Below are 16,716 nucleotides of genomic sequence, written 5' to 3' on the forward strand. Positions count from 1 at the left end.
ATGGGATCTCATGAGGGCAGAGTAGAGGGTTGTATCCTACCCTTTGCCCCTGGACAGGGCTCCTCTCTATCAAAAACAGGTTTTGGAGGAGGAAAAAGCTCTGGAACTGAAGAGGAGTCTGTAAAAATCTGATTCATTTGGGAGTTTTGACATGGAGATGTCAAGAAAGGTGTGTAGGAAGGGAGTTTGGAATTTAGAATTGGAGTGGTGCTAAAAGAAGACAAAAAAAAAAATTAATCAAGAGCTCCATCTTCCTGCCAGTGCTGACCCTCTCCACTCACTTTCCTCCTGCTTCCTTTTCTCCCTATTCCATGGATTTTCAGAGGTCACAGGGGCAAGGGGGGAATGGGATTTTGAGGCTGCAGGAGCGTGGGAAGGTGGGGAGGAACATGTTCCAACATTCCTGTGGGATCCCAGAAACCTGGGAGGGAGTTTTGAGTTTTTTCTGCTTTCTGACACTCACCCCTAGGAGAACACTGCTTTTGACCTGAGACCTTGGAGAAATTTCCAAATTTGAGTCATGGAGTTGGAATCACTGGTGTGTAGTTAGAATAGAAGTGATTTCACAGGGTGAAGGGTTTGGAATTTGGGGTTTTTGGAATATAGTGATAGGCATGGGATAAGATGGAGGATTTTGGGTGTTGTCTTTTTCTGTCTTCTTTCTTCTTCATGACTGCAGCTTGGACAGTTAGTGCTGCACGGAGAGTCACAGGAGTTTGGTTATTGAGCCAAAAATATAAACAATACAGGTGTTAGTTCTTTATTGGACTGTTTAAAATATCTTGTAACCAGCTAGATTCACCTCCATTTTGCTTACTTTTAACTCTCTGTGCTTTAGATAAAATTTAATAGCCTGAACACAAGAAATTAATTTCCTTGGTGTTTTTAATCCTGACTCTGACAAGCCACAAATTAAGTGGTGCAGCTAACCCATTACACCTTCCTGCTTATCACCTCCCAAAAAAAGGAGGTTTCACAACGTGCCTGGGTCTCTGTGGTCTGACCTTTCCTGGGGTACAGGGAGCACTTGGCCACCTGAGCTGACTTTAATAATTTGTTCTTGGCATGGGAGTTAAAGCTGAGCAGAAATATAACAAACAGCACCAAACTCATGGGGGCAGAGGTGCGAGTAGCTCCCTGCTCCACTCCAATTAACACCAGCCACAGGGAGGGTTGAATTTCACACGGATTCTTGTCACATTCTGTCACCCAGAGCTAAACCAGGTGCTTTCCACAGGTGCCAAGTGCCCCTGGCTCAGGTTTCATCTCTCATTGCTCAGATTCTCTCACCCATTGCTGCTCCAGAGGATGAATTTTGCACCTGAGCTCAGACTAGTAAAACCTGCTGGGTCCAGGAGCAGCAGAACCCATTTAGTGCCAAACTGTGAAATATGAAAGAAAAAAAAAAAAAAAAATTCAAGTTAAGTTCACTCAGTAGATAAAGATGGTGGCACATTGTATGTGACCACTCAGGTTTTTTATAAGGAGGTGGAGCTGGAATTCACTCCTGGGTTGTTCAAGGCAATTTAGATAAACTGAATTTCTCTCCTTATTTTATTTTTGCCTTGAGGTTTCTCATCCTCAAGCTGGTTGGAACTTAGTGACTACAAACCACGAATTTTGGGAGCAGCAAAAATTGAAAAATGGCAAAATTATCCTGAGAAGTCCCTCCTTCCTTGGGAAATGGGCTGGGAGGAAGGATTTGCATTTTCTCCTCCTGTCAGGAGGTGGCAGCTGCAGGTCCCAGTTCTGCCAGTGCATTCCCTTGGCATGGACTGGGATGGGAGAGTTGCCATTCCAGGACCACAAACCCCTTCTCCTAAGGGACATGATGGAGAAAGGGCTTCACCTGGAACCTGTGGATGAGGAATAAATCCATCCCCGAGCTCTCTTTGACCCCTTTTCCATGGCAGATGCTGTGGGGCCCCCTGAGCCCTCCCTTCCCTGCCTGTTTTCCAGGCTGAAAAAATCCATCTGCCTCCTAACTCCTCGTGTTGCTCTGGGTAAAATCTCAGCTCCAAGCCACATGAGATGTTGGGATCACAGGGACATGGTGGCACAGCTCAGAGAGCTGAGTTCTGCTGTGGCTGGGCTCTGCTTGGGCAGGGAGAGGGGGCAGATCAGGACAGGTGATGCTGTTGTGGGTATCTGATCAGGTGGGAGTAGATAAGTTGTTTTCCAGACATCTGGAACAAACCTCACATTCCTCACTTTTATTGTGAAGCCATTCTCTCTTATCCTGCCACTCCAGGCCCTCTCCAGCTCTCCTGGAGCCCCTTTAGCCACTGGAAAAGCTCTAAGGTCAGAGCCTTCTCTTCTCCAAGCAGGAAAATCCCAATTCAGCCTTTCCTTCTAGGTGAGCTGTTGTTTTCCTCACCTTTCCCATGTAGAAATGCTCTGGGAGCCCCAAGTTTTGAGATCAGAAACATGTTCCTGGAATCCTCAGGCATCTGCAGGCCATACCTGGGCAGTTTTTTGGTGCAGGGCACACTGAGCCTCTCACCTGGGCAGTGGAATTTTCATTCAAGTTTTATACTGGTTTGGGCAGCTCCCAGCAGTAAGAACATGGATATTTCCAGCTCCAGTGCCAAGCTCTGCAGGATTAGAGGGAGATGAAAAGCCCCTGGAGGCAAAGCTGGTACTTTTCAGCTGGTTATTTGGTGTTTTACACATGTTGTCCTTGTTCTTCCCTTCTGGGTCAGTGAGAAGTGACTCAGGTAGGACAGTATCTCCTATTCCTTGGATTAAATCTGGAATGAAGGCAGGGGATAATTAAGGCAGGTGACAGCTACACTGAGCAAGTGATTTACATTCCTGCATCATTAACAATGCCTTGGAAAGGTTGGATGGAGCAAATAATTTCCAAGTAAGTGATTGCTGCCTCAGTCAGAGTTGATGGGAAGGGAGAATTTCTCAGAAGCAAAAAGAACAAAAGGGAGAGAGAAAAGAGTTGATAGGGAAGGAATTAAAATTCCCACTAGTTATAAATATATGATCAATCCTTTCCATGCACATCACAAGCACACTTTAGGAATTATTAACTCCTCTGGGATTCCCCCACGGTATTGCTGTATCCATGTGCTGGCCACTGGCCAGGGAAATAATGGATGTGAAGGTCTCACCTGGAAAGAGTTAAGAGCTGCACAGAGGTTAATCTAAATTATAACCTGGAGATAAGAGATGCCTGCATGGAATTCAGAGAGGGAGAAAAACAGGTTAGGAAAAAAAAATAAACAAACAGGCAGGTGAATGATTACGTGGAGGGAACAGGAGTCCTTATAAAAATAAATCATCTTGTTCCTGGGGAACATCCAAAGCATCTCTGAGCCCCAGGTGCAGCTCACAGCACAGGGCTGGGGCACAGAGGGGGACACAATGAGGTCTGGTGGGAATCTGGGATGAGCAGCAGAGTTCAGGAACCTTTGTGGGGTGGTCTGACCTGTCTGCCCTGGGTCTGGCTTTAATCACATTCTGCTGGAGCCAGGAGACAGCAGAGCCCTGGGATCCACCTAAGGGAATGTGACCAGCAGGTGCAGGGGTGGGATTCCCTCCCTCTGCTGCACTCCCTCTAGATCCCACCTGGAGCTCTCTATCAGCTCTGGGATCATCAACACAAGGATGTGAAGCTGCTGGAGGAATTCCAAGGGGCCATGGAGATGCTCCAAGGAATGGAGCCAGGCTGGGAGAGCTGGGAATGTCCAGCCGGAATGATCCAGGGAGAGTTCAGAGCTCCTTCCAGGGCCTCAGGGGGATCCAGGAGAGCTGGAGAGGGACTGGGGACAAGGGATGGAGGGACAGGACACAGGGAATGGCTTCCCACTGCCAGAGGGCAGGATGGGATTTGGGAAGGAATTCCTGGCTGTGAGGGTGGTGAGGAGCTGGAATTCCCAGAGCAGCTGTGGCTGCCCCATCCCTGGCAGTGTCCAAGGCCAGGCTGGATGGGGCTTGGATGGATCTGGGACAGTGGAAATGTCCCTGCCCATGGCAGGGGTTTGGAATGAATCTTTAAAGTCCCTTCCAACCCAACCCATTCCATGATTCCTTGTCCCAGTTCAGTGCCAAGGTGAAAACCAGTGTGGGCAGAGCTGCCAAACTCCCTGCATCCATCTGCAGCTCCAATCTGTGCCAAACCCAGCTGCTCCCAGGTGTGGAAGCCACAACTCTCTGCTCACCTTTGAGCCTGTGGCTTGTCCCACTGAGGGGACACACATCCCTTCCCTGAGGGCACTTTGAGAAGCTCAGTTATGGAAATCACCTGAGCTTTACCCACTCCAAAGGCTTGGGAGAGGGGTGAAGTGTCTCCAGAGCTTTGCCAAGGTAATGATTTTTAAGCTAGGTTGGATCCTGGCCATACATTGTAGGGGATTGTAGTAAAATCAATTAGGAGGAATAAGGCTGCTGTGACTAATGAGCTAATGAGTGGTGCCTTAGTGAAAATGGCTCTACAAGAGCTGCAGGGTTGGATTCCTGGCTCATTATTCATAGGGATAGGCCAGAGTCAGGCTTGGCATTCTTTATTTTTTTACTTTGCTTCTCCAGCATTCTCTTTAACTTTTAAAGACATTTCTCATCAATGGGGGAGATGGAGAAGGGCAGGGATATTTGTTTAATTCCTTTCTTTCTGGTGCAAGAATCTCAGCTCCAGAGAATTTTGGTTTCTGTGAGGGACAGGTGGGGACTGTGATGTCCCAGAGATGAAATTCAGGGTGATTTAATCCCTGGCATCTTCCCAGCAGCAGTTCAGTGCTCAGAGTCACCCATCCTTGCTGCTTCCCTCAGTGCCTTTCATCCCTGACCCCTGGAGCTGCTGGGGCAGATCCAGAGGAGTCACAGAGATGCTCCAGGGGATGGAGAGAGTCTGGGAGAGCTGGGAATGCCCAGCCTGAGAAGAGAAGGATCCAGGGAGAGCTCAGAGCCCTTTCCAGTGCCTAAAGGGGCACCAGGAGAGCTGGAGAGGGACTTTGGATAAGGGATGGAGGGACAGGACACAGGGAATGGCTTTAAACAGAAATAGGGTAAGGTTAAATAGGATATTGGGAAGAAATCCTTCCTTGTGAGGGTGGTGAGGGTCTGGAATGGAATTCCCAGAGAAGCTGTGGCTGCCCCATCCCTAAAGGTGTCCAAGGCCAGGTTGGAGCACCCTGGGATAGTGGAAGGTGTCCCTGCCCATGGCAAGGGTTGGAATGGGATGATTTTTAAGTCCTCCTCCAACAAAAGCTTAGCACTAGCACAGGACAGGGTCATGTCAGCCCCCTCCACCCTTAAATCCCCATATTTCACTCCTGCACCTCCCCACTCTGTAAATTTGGGATTCATGGGAGATACATCAAGAGCTGATTAGAGCAATGAACATGGAGAGCTCAAAATAATTAAGTCAAGAAGGCTCTCAGTGCCTGCAGCCCTTGGTCTCTGAAACTCTGCCCTGGAGGTGGATGGGGAATTTTAGGATCTGCAGTGGAATTGGGCAGCCTGGGAGGCTGTAGGATATGGAGATTTCCAGGCTGGATGCAGAAGAGGCAGCTCTGGTGAAGATGCCTACACCCTGAGACTGCCTCAGCTGGTGGGGTGGGACAGAAAAAAAGGATTTGGCTCAGGATTCCCAGTAAACATTTGGCTGAACTTTCCCTTTTAGTTATGACAACAAACTCATCTGAAGGGAGTTGTTGTATTAATTTCCCTTTGAACAGATACACTAAAATAAGTCTAATTTTTAAAAATCCATCTTGTGACCAGGCAGATTTATGCAGATTGTGTATCTTTTAAGTTGTTTTTTTTTTTCTGTAATTAGTGGGAACTCCCCCCATAGAACAGGTTGTGGTTTCTTACAAAATAATAAAAGCAATTCCACAAAACAATATTTTAATATTCTCATTAGTTCTTGGGTTTGTTTTTTTTCTGAGTTGCCAGCCCTGCAAAGCAGCAGCACAGGGTGTGCATAAAAGAAGAAACATTTCAGGACTCAGATAAGATCAACTGAAACCATAAACAAGGTGTGTTGACATCCCCCCAAAACCACCCTCTGGAGCAAAGGAGGGAACAGGATTTAGAGCAGGGTGGTGGCAGAGATTCTTCCATCCAACATTTTCTGAGGCGAGGGAGATCACATTTCAGCTGTGCAGGTGAAACCAGTCATTTAACACACATTGTTTGAGGCCACTTAATACCAGAAACCAGAAGCCACACCCCATCCATGTTTTTTTCTTTTCTCTTTTTTTTTTTTTTAATTTTTTTTTTCCCTCTACGCACAAGGCAAACAACGTCAGAGGATTTCGCCTTTTTAACAGGATTATAACATTTTCTGCTGAACACGAGGAATGCCAGACATGGAATATGCCTAAATGTCTTTCCCTAGGTAATTTTTGGGGCTGGAAATAACTGCTTAGCTCTCATAATCCACATAATTACTGTATTAGAGAGACAACTGTGAAAACAATCCCTCGGAATTCCTGAGGATGGAAATCACCCAGAAGTGGTGCTTGGAAAAGCAGCAGGGATTGCTGAAATGCTGAGATTGGACACCATTAAGGAAAAATTCTTCTCTATGAGGGTGGGGAGGCCCTGGAGTGAAATTTGAGAGAAGCTGCTCCATCCCTGGAGGTGTCCAAGACCAGGCTGGATGGAGTTTGGAGCAGCCTGGGATAGTGGAAGGTGTCCTGTCCATGGCAGGAGATTTGAGACTAGATGGTCTTTAAATTCCCTTCCATCCCAAGCCATTCCATGATTCTGGAGCTTTAGATATGGAGAGATGGTGATTGGATTTTTTTATCCAGCATTCCTAGAAAAGCTTTTAACATTCCAAGGCAGGACAAGACAAATTGGCCTCGAGTCGTGCCAGGGAAAGTTTGGATTGGATATGAGGAAAAATTTATTTGCAGAAAGGGTTGTCAGGCACTGGAATAAGCTACAGATGTGTGATGGAATCACAACCCTGGCAATGCTCAAAAAATCTGTGGATGTGGCACTTGAGGACAGGGTTTAGTGGAGAAAATGGTGATGGTGCTGGTTTGACTCTGAATGTGATGATCCTGACATCTTTCCCAACCTTAATGATTCAATGATTCCAAGAGTTCAATAAAGTTCCTGTGATGGTGGAATAATAAGGTGGTGGGGATATCTCCAACACCACCTTGGATTCAGCTTTTCCCCATTCCTCAAGGCTGTGCTGGGAGGGTGCCTGGCATAAACACCAAAATGCTTTTCCTTCCCAGTTTTTGCAATTACACCCCAAGACTTGCTCATCCCATGATGGAGGAGGGTTTCCTAGCACAGAGCTGGCTTGATGTGCAGGAAAATCCAGCAGGTGCCTGGGGCAGCAAGGTTGGGACTGGAAAAAAGTGTTTGGGAAGCAAAAAAGTCAAGAGCTTGCAGCCACACTTGGAGAATCAGAGGGGATTCTCCATTCCATCCTTCCTCAGGATAATCAGCCTGAGAGATTATTTTGGCCCAAACTTTTGGGTCCTGGCCCTGTTTTTACCCCAGTGCTCCATGCATTTTTGCAGTGAGTGAAGTCTTGAAAATCAGATTTCCACTTCTAGACCAGGCTGGACAAGGTTTGGAGCAACCAAGGTGTCCCTGCCCATGGAGATGGTTTGGAATGAGATGATGCCTTCCAATCCAAACCATTCCATGATTCTCCTCCTCTTGATAAACTCTGGACCACACTGAAGGTGAAGATGCATAGGAGAAAAATCCACAAGGTTCAATTCCTTGGTGTTCACAACCACCAAGGTTTTTTTTTTTTTTTTTTTACCCAGGATTTCTTGAAACCACTCCAAAAAAAAAGAGGCAACATCCCCAAGCTGCAAGACAAAACCTGGACACCAGGATTATTTCACACCCTAAAGTTTCCACATCCTGCTTGGACACAAAGCACCAGGTTCAACCAATCCCAGTCATTGTCCACCCTGCAAAAACCAATTTTCTTCTCCAAGGAACATGAAAAGAGATGACGGAGTAGCAAGAGGTGGGGCCTGCTTTGGAGCTCCTTCAATTCATTTATAGCTCAACAAGAGTTATTTCCCCAGCAGATTTGGGTCTGGGGACAGAACCAGTGCATGGCAAATCACCAGGAGTGTGACATCTGTGGAGAGTGGTGACATCCCAGTGACCTGACAACCAGAGCTGTGCAAGATGAAGGTGTTTCTGTCTCTTCTCTTGGCTGCTGTCACTTGCATGGATTTGGGTGAGTTCCTGCTTGGATTTATCCAGACTCCTCCAGGAGGTGCAGTGTGATGGGATAAGATGTGCCCTGTTCCCTCTAAAAGCCACATTTCTGGCTTTAGGCAGTTTTCAGGGAAAAAAAAATAAAAAAATCTGTCTTTGGAATATTTCCATGTGTTCAGGGTGGTGATGGTGCCATTGGGATTGTCAGGTCAGGCTCTTTAGGAAGTTTCACAAGGCAGAGTGTGATTAAAATTTGCATTCCTTTAATGCAAATTCCCACTCTCACTTTTTCCATGTTCGTTCTCAATCTCACTCTCTTTTTTTTTTTTAACATTATTTTTAACTTTCTGTAAATTTTTTGATACTTACCCTGAATGTCAGTTCCATGCAGCATGTGTGGGAGCTCTCAAAAAATGCTGCATATGGGATTTATCCAAATTTAGCTTTTAGAAATGGGAAAGATGGGCTGGGACACTGCTGGTGTCCCAGGTATTCCAGGATTGATGTTTATCACAGAATCATGGAATGTTTGGGTTAGGAGGGAGCCACTGGAACAAGTTACCCCAAAAAGTTGTGGATGCTCATTCCTGGCAGGGTCCAAGTGCAGGTTGGGCAGGGCTTGGAGCAGCTTGGTCCAGTGGAAGGGGGTGGAATTCCATGATCCTAAAGGACCCTTCCAACCCAAACCATTCCATGATTCCATTCCATGATCCTCCATCCTTTCTGTCCCTTGTTTCTACCACCACACCAATTTCTTGGACAAAAATGGATCATCCCAAATTTTGTTGGTCTTCTCCTCGATATCCAAGGTAATTCATGATCAGGATCAGTCCAGGATCTGTGACTGCTCTTTGGGATGTTCTCACATCCACACAGTGCTGGGTCTGATTTTATCTGTGCCTGTCTATGGAGCTATGTTGGGATTTTTTAACTCCTTTTTATTTCCTTCTTATGCAAGGACATTTTCAGTCCTCCCTCCTTGCTGAGCAGACTCTGCAGGGGAGAAACAGGTGGTGGCTTGTTTGGTTTTCTTTTCAGAGAGGAGCACAAATCCTGTGGGTTGGATTTGTCCAACATCATGAAATGTGAGACTAAGAGCAATGCTTCCTCCTGAAGATGAATTTCACAACTGTCAGATGTGGAATTAAGTGCAAACAAAGCATCAGGTCACGATGGGCAAAGCACGAGAATCAAGTTTGCTTTAGCAGGAAAATTGCTGTGTTTGTTTAGAAAAGAGATTTTTTCTGGCTCATTAATTAGGATGGTGTCTGTTTTCACAGGGTGACTTGTTTGCCTGAGCCTGCTGACATCCCACTGGAGCTGTGCTGGCAGGAGCTGAATCATTTCTCCTTTTTAGTGAGGTTTTAATGATTTTCAGCAGCAATGTCACACACACAGGGTGACAGGGGCTTCCCTGACCACAGAGGGGCTGCTGGGGTGTGATGGCACCAAAGCACATCAGTGTGGTTGTAACACACTCTTTGAGGGGTCTGTTGGGGTGGAAGAGACATGAGGACCCAGATCAAGTGTTGGGTTCCTCAGAAAACCACATAGGGAGAAAATGCTCTGAAAAACTTGTTGTAAAATGGCTTTTTTTTTTTTTTTTTTTGGTGATAGGAAGCACCAGACACTGTTTTGATTTGATATCTTTAGCTTGGAGCACTCTGTCACAACAATCTGGGTTCTTCAGTGCTTTTCTCCAAAATTTGTGCATCTCTGAGGACTTTAGGCTCTGAAAGATTTGGTCTATGGTAATTTTGTGGTTGTAGGAGCTGAGAAGCAGCTGCAGCTCTCAAGGGCTTTACAGCTTTACAGGGATGAGGAATGTCCCTGATGAAGAGAGGACAAGGCAGGAGGAGCTGGATCAGGATGGATTTGGAGTCTTGAGTAACAAATTTTGTGTCTGTGGTCTCTGCTTCTGTCTCATGCTGCTATCTGATTTAATTCTTCCCTGTGAGGGTGGGGGGGATCCTGGAACAAGTTTTTCCAGGGAAGCTGTGGCTGTCCCATCCCTGGAAGTATCCAAGACCAGGTTGGATGGGGTTTGGAACACCTGGAAGGGGTCCCTGCTCATGGCAAGGGTCTGGAACTGGAAGTTTTTAATGTCCCTTCCAACCCAAACTGTTCCATGATTTAAAATAACCACTCACACATTCTTCTCACAAACCCAGAATCTCAGCACAAGGGGAAGGGTTGTGCTCAGTTTGTTCTTGTGATGGAGTCAAATTTCTTCTGTCTGGGGCACCCTCCCAGCCTTTGGAAATTTTCACAGCTGCAACTCGCATCCAAGTCTGACTTTTTTGTGTGTGTTTGTCCAGATCCTTCACCAAGGGGACAAACCTGACAAATTTCTGTGATAAAGTGGCTGAACTGGCAGACTTTCTGGTCCTGGTAGATCTTCTATCTGGACTTCAGGAAGGACTTTGATGCTGTCTCCTATAAGACCATGGAATCAGGGAATGGTTTGGGTGGGAAGGGAACTGCAGACCATCCAGTTCCACCCCCTGCAATGGGCAGGGAACACCCTCCACTATCCCAGGTTGCTCCAAGCCCTGTCCAGCCTGGCCTGGAATACTTCTGGGATGGAGAGTGTTTAGGAATCTTGTTCCCAGATCCTCTTGGACAAGCAGTTGAGGTGTGGGATGGGTGGACATCTCTCTTCTGAGGAAAAGCTGGGACTTCTCAGGCTGGAGAAGTGAAGGTTCAAATTAGGGATCTTATAAATGTCTGTAAACTCCTGAAGGGAGAGAGCAAAGAGAGAGCCAGGATCCTTTCAGTGACTCCCAGGCAAAGGACACAAACTGAAACCCAGGAAACATCAGGAATCACTTCATGACTGTGAGGTTGACTGAGCACTGGCAGAGATTTCCCAGGGAAATTGCAGAATCTCCATCCTTGGAGATATTGAAACCCCACCTGGAGACAGTCCTGGACAAGAGGCTTTAGGTGGTCCTGCTTGAGCAGGGATTGGGCTGATGGAACTCCAGAGGCCCCTTCCAACCTCCCCCATTCTGTGATTCTGGGAGTCTGGGAGTCTGGGATCTCTTTCTGATGCTCTGCTAAAGTCAAGGAGAGACATTGATCCAGAAAACAGAGAAATAAATCAGCCCAAGCTCTGTCCTGTGTCACAGGATCTCCTGTGTGTGTGGCTTTGTCTTGTTTGACTCGTCACAAGGGGTCTGAACCCGACCTGAGGCTGTGCTTTCACCACCAGACCTCTGTGTTTCTCATTCCTACCATTCCAAACACATTCTATTATTCCATTCCCATTCTCAGCATGATTATTCTGGAAGATCCCTCCCAAAGGATACCTGGAGGGGCACAGAATCCACACTGAGTCCATTCTCTTTTCCCTCCTCACAGGACACTCCTTGCAGTGCTACACCTGCAGGGATTTGACCCCAGTTGACAAGTGCCAGACAATTGAGAACTGCACAAAGGAGGAGACCATGTGCAAGACTACAATGTACTCCCTGGAGGATGGTAAGGACAATTCCTTCTTTATCCATACTTTCAACAGGGATTACTGTTTTGGCAGTGCTGGTGTGGTTCTTCTTTCCACTCATATGTAGAAAAGAACTCTGGTGGGAGCTCCAGCTCTCCTGCTGTGGGGAGCAGTGTTTGTGTGAGGGAATCTTCAGTAAATGCAAGCACCTGGCTAATGCTCAGAAATAAGATTTTAACTTTTTGCAAGGTCATGTGGTGATAGAAAAACAGGGAGTGGTTTTAAACCTAAAGAGGGTGAGTTTAAATTGGATATTAGGAAGAATAGGATGGGGAGGCCCTAGCAGAGGTTTCCCAGAGCAGCTGTGGCTGCCCCATCCCTGGAAGTGTCCAAGGCCAGGCTGGATGGAGCTTGGAACAGTCTGTGATAATGGCAGGTATCCCATGGCAGACAGGTTGGAATTTGATGACCTTTAAACTCCTTTCCAACCCAAACCATTCTCTAATCCTACGACACCAACTCCTGCTCCTCAGGAGGAGAATGGTGATGCTCTCCTCTGTTTCTCCCACTCCTAACTGTTCCTGCTGCTCTCCTTTGGCACAGTTTACCCCCCCACGGGGGTCTCCACTGTCACCAAGATGTGTGCCTCCAGCTGTGAGCCCTCCAGCGTGGATAACATCGGGATGACACGTCCTGTCACCTGCTGCTACTCTGACCTGTGCAACTTGGATGGAGCAGCAAGTTTGAGCACGGGGCCACTTGGGATCCTGGCAGGTTCCCTCTGTGCCTTTTTCTGGACTAGACTGTGAAGGGATGATGGGAATCATTTATTCTGAAAATTCCATGGAGGAAATGACACCCCCCAGCAGCCCAGCTTTCCATGTGGATGTCCTCATGAACAACACTCAACAGCTCCCAATTTTTATTTTATTTTTTTTAATGTCCACACTTTTCCCACAACTAAGAGAAAAGCAAAACTCAGGAAGGCCCAACTCAAATGTTTAATTGATTTTTCAACAGCTCCCACAAAATTGAACGTGGAGTTTATTTGCTGTGCTGGTCTGGTTTAGTTTGAAGTAAAAAATTCAAGTGTGTGAAGTATATTAAGGACAAAAAACAATTAAGAAGAGCCTTCCCTACTTCCTTAGAGCAGGTTCTCTCCATCCCATCATCTTCTGCTGTTCTTCAGATCTCCTTTGTACCCAAAAAATTAAGGAAACATTTCTGTGTCCAAAACATGAGAGAGGAGACTGAAATTCCCATGCCAATGATCTGTTCCAGAGAGGTTAAAATCTCATGTTCTCTGTAACCTTTTGAGGAGAATAAAAATAATCTTGTGTTAAAATGGTTGCAATCACATTTATTTTTTCCTTTTTTATATTTCCAAATTCCATTTTCAGTATTGTTTAACAAATAGATTTGGGTTTGGGGGTCAGTGTCACAGCAAGTAGATGAGACATTTCCCATTATCCCTCACTGGAAGTGACTTTCCATCAGCATTTCTTCCATCAACTCCCCTTGTACAAATCTATCTTTACTGGGAATACTGAATGTCCCTGAATTTGGAGATCAGTGGAATGACTTTCCCCTTTAATCCTCCAGCACATCACCTGCAATTCCTTGTGTGTTGCTCTGGCTCCTACATTTTGATAATTTTGATTTTGACTCTGGTTCTGCATTTTTCTACAATCCCCTTTCCAAGCTCCAGCAAAAATATCCTCCTCTAATTACCACCCTGCTCCTGACATTTGGGATAATCAACCCAAATGTGATAGAAATTCTTCCACATGGTTGCCAAGAGAAGTGGTGCAATTCCCATCCTTGGGAAGTTTTCATGGCCTAGATGGGTGAAGTCCTGAGAAACCAGAGCTGGGAGCTGGCTCTGGAATTTGGATTAGGAACATTCTGAGGTTGCCTTTCCAACCTGAGCTCTCTGTAAATCATGATCCCACTGGGATCACTGGAACACAAAAGCCATCATTTCCAGGCATTCTACATGGAACATACACTGGGAAGGAATTCTTCCCTGGGAGGATGGTGAGGGGCTGGGATGGAATTCCCAGAGAATCTGTGGCTGCCCTATCCCTGGAAATGTCCAGGATCAGGCTGAACATGGTTTGGAGCAACCTGGGAGAGTGGAAGGAATCCCTGCCCATGGCAGAGGGTTGGAATGAGATAAACTTTGAAGGTCCCTTCCAACCCAAACCATTCCATGATTCCATGAAACTCTGCAAGCTCCTTGGTGGGGATTTCTCCAGCTCTGCCAAAGTCACAGATCCTGCAGCCAAGGGGGTTGACCCAGGAGATGCCCCTGGGAAATCCCAATGACTTCATTTGAGGTAAAGCAGTGAAATTTCTCACTGTGCCCTTCAGCCCTGCACATTTATGACTCTATGGAACCACTGAGATTTTTTTTTTTGATGTCCACACCCTCCAAAACCCATCAGGCACAGCTGATTGCAGCCAGCCCTGAGGAGCCTCCCCTCCCTTCTTGGGCCACCTCACCCCTTTCATCCTTGGCCACTTGGGCAGTGTGTTTGCCACATTCCTGCTGCTCCCTGCAGAGATCATGGCTCTGGGGGGACATCTGGCATGAAAGACAGAAAATCTCTGTGGGTGAGGAGGAGCTCTCCAAGCAGGGGGTGATGCTCTGTGGTTAAACATCAACCTGAATCTCTCTGTGGTTTGTATCTTTTCTGATATAGACATTAATTTATTAATTAATATATTAGCTCTCTTCTACCTGGTGTGAAGCTGTCCTCAACTTCCTGTTTCTGGAAATGTTTCTGATTATTTATTTCCCCCTAATAGCCACAGAAGGATTTTTTTTTTTTGTTCAAATTTAATTCCCTCCTCATCCAGTTGATCTCCAGGTCCATCTGTTTTTTCTAATCCTCCTCATTCCTGGGGGCTGTTTGAAGCTCTCCCTGGAGGTTTCCCTGCATTTGTTTAGGAATGAGTCTTTTGCTCCTTTTTTTTTTTTTCTCCCCAAGCTCTCCCAACCCTTTGGGTTTCCCTCTTGCCCTGTCACAGTGAATTTTTGGAAGAGTTTGGCTCAGTCTTTTCTAGACCTTTTTTGAAACTCTGGTAGAGTACAAGGGTTCATGTTTCAGACAAAAGGCAAGGAGAACTTCAGGGAGAGATGGATAACTTGTCCAAAAACTGTCTGAGGAGTTCAGGCAGGGCTTTGCTTGGTCAGTGGACACTGAATTTGGATCAAACACCCACCTCAAACCTTCCTGACTCTTGTATGGGTCTGGGATGAGTTGCCACCTATTTTTTTTGCTAATGTGAATTAATAAAGTGATCTGTGTTTTCCTCCTAGCTCAGGTCAGGCATGAATTTTTGTAGAACAACCTGCCTCTGTTTTTTGCTTCAGCTCCCAGCCTGAGAGACCTTCCCAAGGGCCTGGATCTGTCTAAACAGATTCCCTGGGGAGCAGTAGGGTTCAGGCAGAACTCTGGATAAACACAATCTCTCTGTACACTGAGATAAACTCCCTACAATATTTATCTGAATATATTTTGTTTTTTCCCTGTCCCCAGAGGCAGAAGCAGGTGAATTCCCTCTTGGAAGCCCTCCAGGTAAAATCCAGCTAGTATATAGCTCAGGAATCAGGGACTCAGCAGAATGTTTCACTGCTGCCTCTGAAAAACAGGGATCTGTGTGGTGCTTCCAACCCTGGCAGGATAGAATCAGTCCAGAGTGTTTGCTAATTCTTCCTTGGAGGAAGTGTTCCAAGAGGTCAAGGCAGTTGTGGTTTCCTGTTGGGATTGCATTGAGGTTTTCTTTTATGTCCCTGCATAAAAAAAAGCCTTTTGCTGCTGCCCCTGGAAATGTGAAGTCTGAATTCCAACAGTGCTTGAGTTGTTCTGTCTGGAAGTTAATCCTTCCAATTTCCTGGGACAGGGACACCTTCCACTATCCCAGATTGCTCCAAGCCCTGTCCAGCCTGGCCTTGGACACTGTCAGGGATCCAGGAGCAGCCACAGCTTCTCTGAGCACCCTGTGCCACCCACACAGGGAAGAATTCCATCCCAATATCCCACCCATCCCTGCCCTCTGTGCCCTTTCCCTCCATTCCTTACCCAAATTCTCTGTCCAGCTCTCTTGAACCCCATTTAGGCACCAGAAGGAGCTCTAAGGTCTCCCTGGAGTCTTCTCTTGTCAAGGTGAGCATCCCCAGCTCTCCCAGCCTGTCCATGCAGTGCCACCTAACTTTTCTGGAAAAAACCCCAAAACCTGCATAGTTGTTCCCAGGATGAACATCCCAGTTTGCAAACAGAGCTGTGCCTGTGCCTAGACCAGAAAGCAGAAGTGTGTGCTCATAAAATCCAGGAAGTTCTTTTCAAAACTGATGATAAGAACAAATCTGGATGGCTTCCTTCACTCTGAGCAGGATCCCTGTGGTTATATAAGGAGATTATCTTTGATTTCAATGTGACTCAGGCCCTCAAGGGCAGGGCTGTGGTTATGGATTTGTAAATCCCTGCTCCCTATGGCAACCTCACCATCCCCTTTGCAAACAAGCTGGGAAGGACTTGGACCCAGCACAGGGATCCAAGGCAGGATGGAAACTCTTGCTGATGTTTGGAAAGATATCCAGCTGGATGTGACAGCAGCTGAGGTATGGTGAAAGGTGTTTTGGGGGTAAAGCAGAAACAGAAGGAGTTGCCTCCCTGGTTGGATCCAGATCTGGAATTACACATGAGGTTGGGAGCAGCTCTGGAGTCTGTGGTTCAACCCCCTGGGCTCATCTGGGGGATGATTCAGCTGCTTCTCCCAACATGTGGAAGTGCTGTTCCAAAGCCCATTTTTGGTGAATTATTGAGTTTTATGGACTTTTCTTAGGCCAGAGTAAGATGAAGGTGGGGTGGGAACTGAGCCATCCTTCATACTTCTCCCTTATTCATGGATAAACAATATTTCCTGGCATAATAGGATGGTTTGAATTGGAAAAGACTTTAAGATCATCCAGTTCCAACCCTCTGACATGGGCAGGGACACCTCCCACTATCCCAGATTGATCCAAGCCCCATCCAACCTGGCCTGGGACATTCCCAGGGAATCACAGCTTCTCTGGGCAACCTGTGCCAGGGCCTCATAAC

The 16,716-nt window shown here is 46.6% G+C and overlaps 1 protein-coding gene across 1 annotated transcript; it reads left to right on the forward strand.

Moving 5' to 3' along the window:
• Positions 1–6,726: 6,726 nt before the first annotated feature.
• Positions 6,727–12,935, forward strand: LOC306800560 (ly6/PLAUR domain-containing protein 2-like). The gene is made up of 3 exons (XM_079302796.1): positions 6,727–8,182; positions 11,527–11,646; positions 12,212–12,935. The coding sequence occupies exons 1-3, from the start codon at positions 8,131–8,133 to the stop codon at positions 12,415–12,417; spliced, it is 378 nt and encodes a 125-aa protein (XP_079158922.1). The 5' UTR covers positions 6,727–8,130; the 3' UTR covers positions 12,418–12,935.
• The last annotated feature ends 3,781 nt before the right edge of the window (positions 12,936–16,716 follow it).

This window comes from Erithacus rubecula (genome assembly GCF_903797595.1).
Source record: "Erithacus rubecula genome assembly, chromosome: 3".
NCBI classification, from domain to species: domain Eukaryota; kingdom Metazoa; phylum Chordata; class Aves; order Passeriformes; family Muscicapidae; genus Erithacus; species Erithacus rubecula.

What these genes read in the sequence shown, in the direction of transcription:
- LOC306800560 (XM_079302796.1), top strand. Translation starts at nt 8,131, where the DNA reads ATGAAGGTGTTTCTGTCTCTTCTCTTGGCTGCTGTCACTTGCATGGAT. An exon ending in TGTCACTTGCATGGATTTGG is followed by an intron (nt 8,183 to 11,526) that starts GTGAGTTCCTGC and finishes CCCTCCTCACAG; the next exon opens with GACACTCCTTGCAGTGCTAC. An exon ending in AATGTACTCCCTGGAGGATG is followed by an intron (nt 11,647 to 12,211) that starts GTAAGGACAATT and finishes CCTTTGGCACAG; the next exon opens with TTTACCCCCCCACGGGGGTC.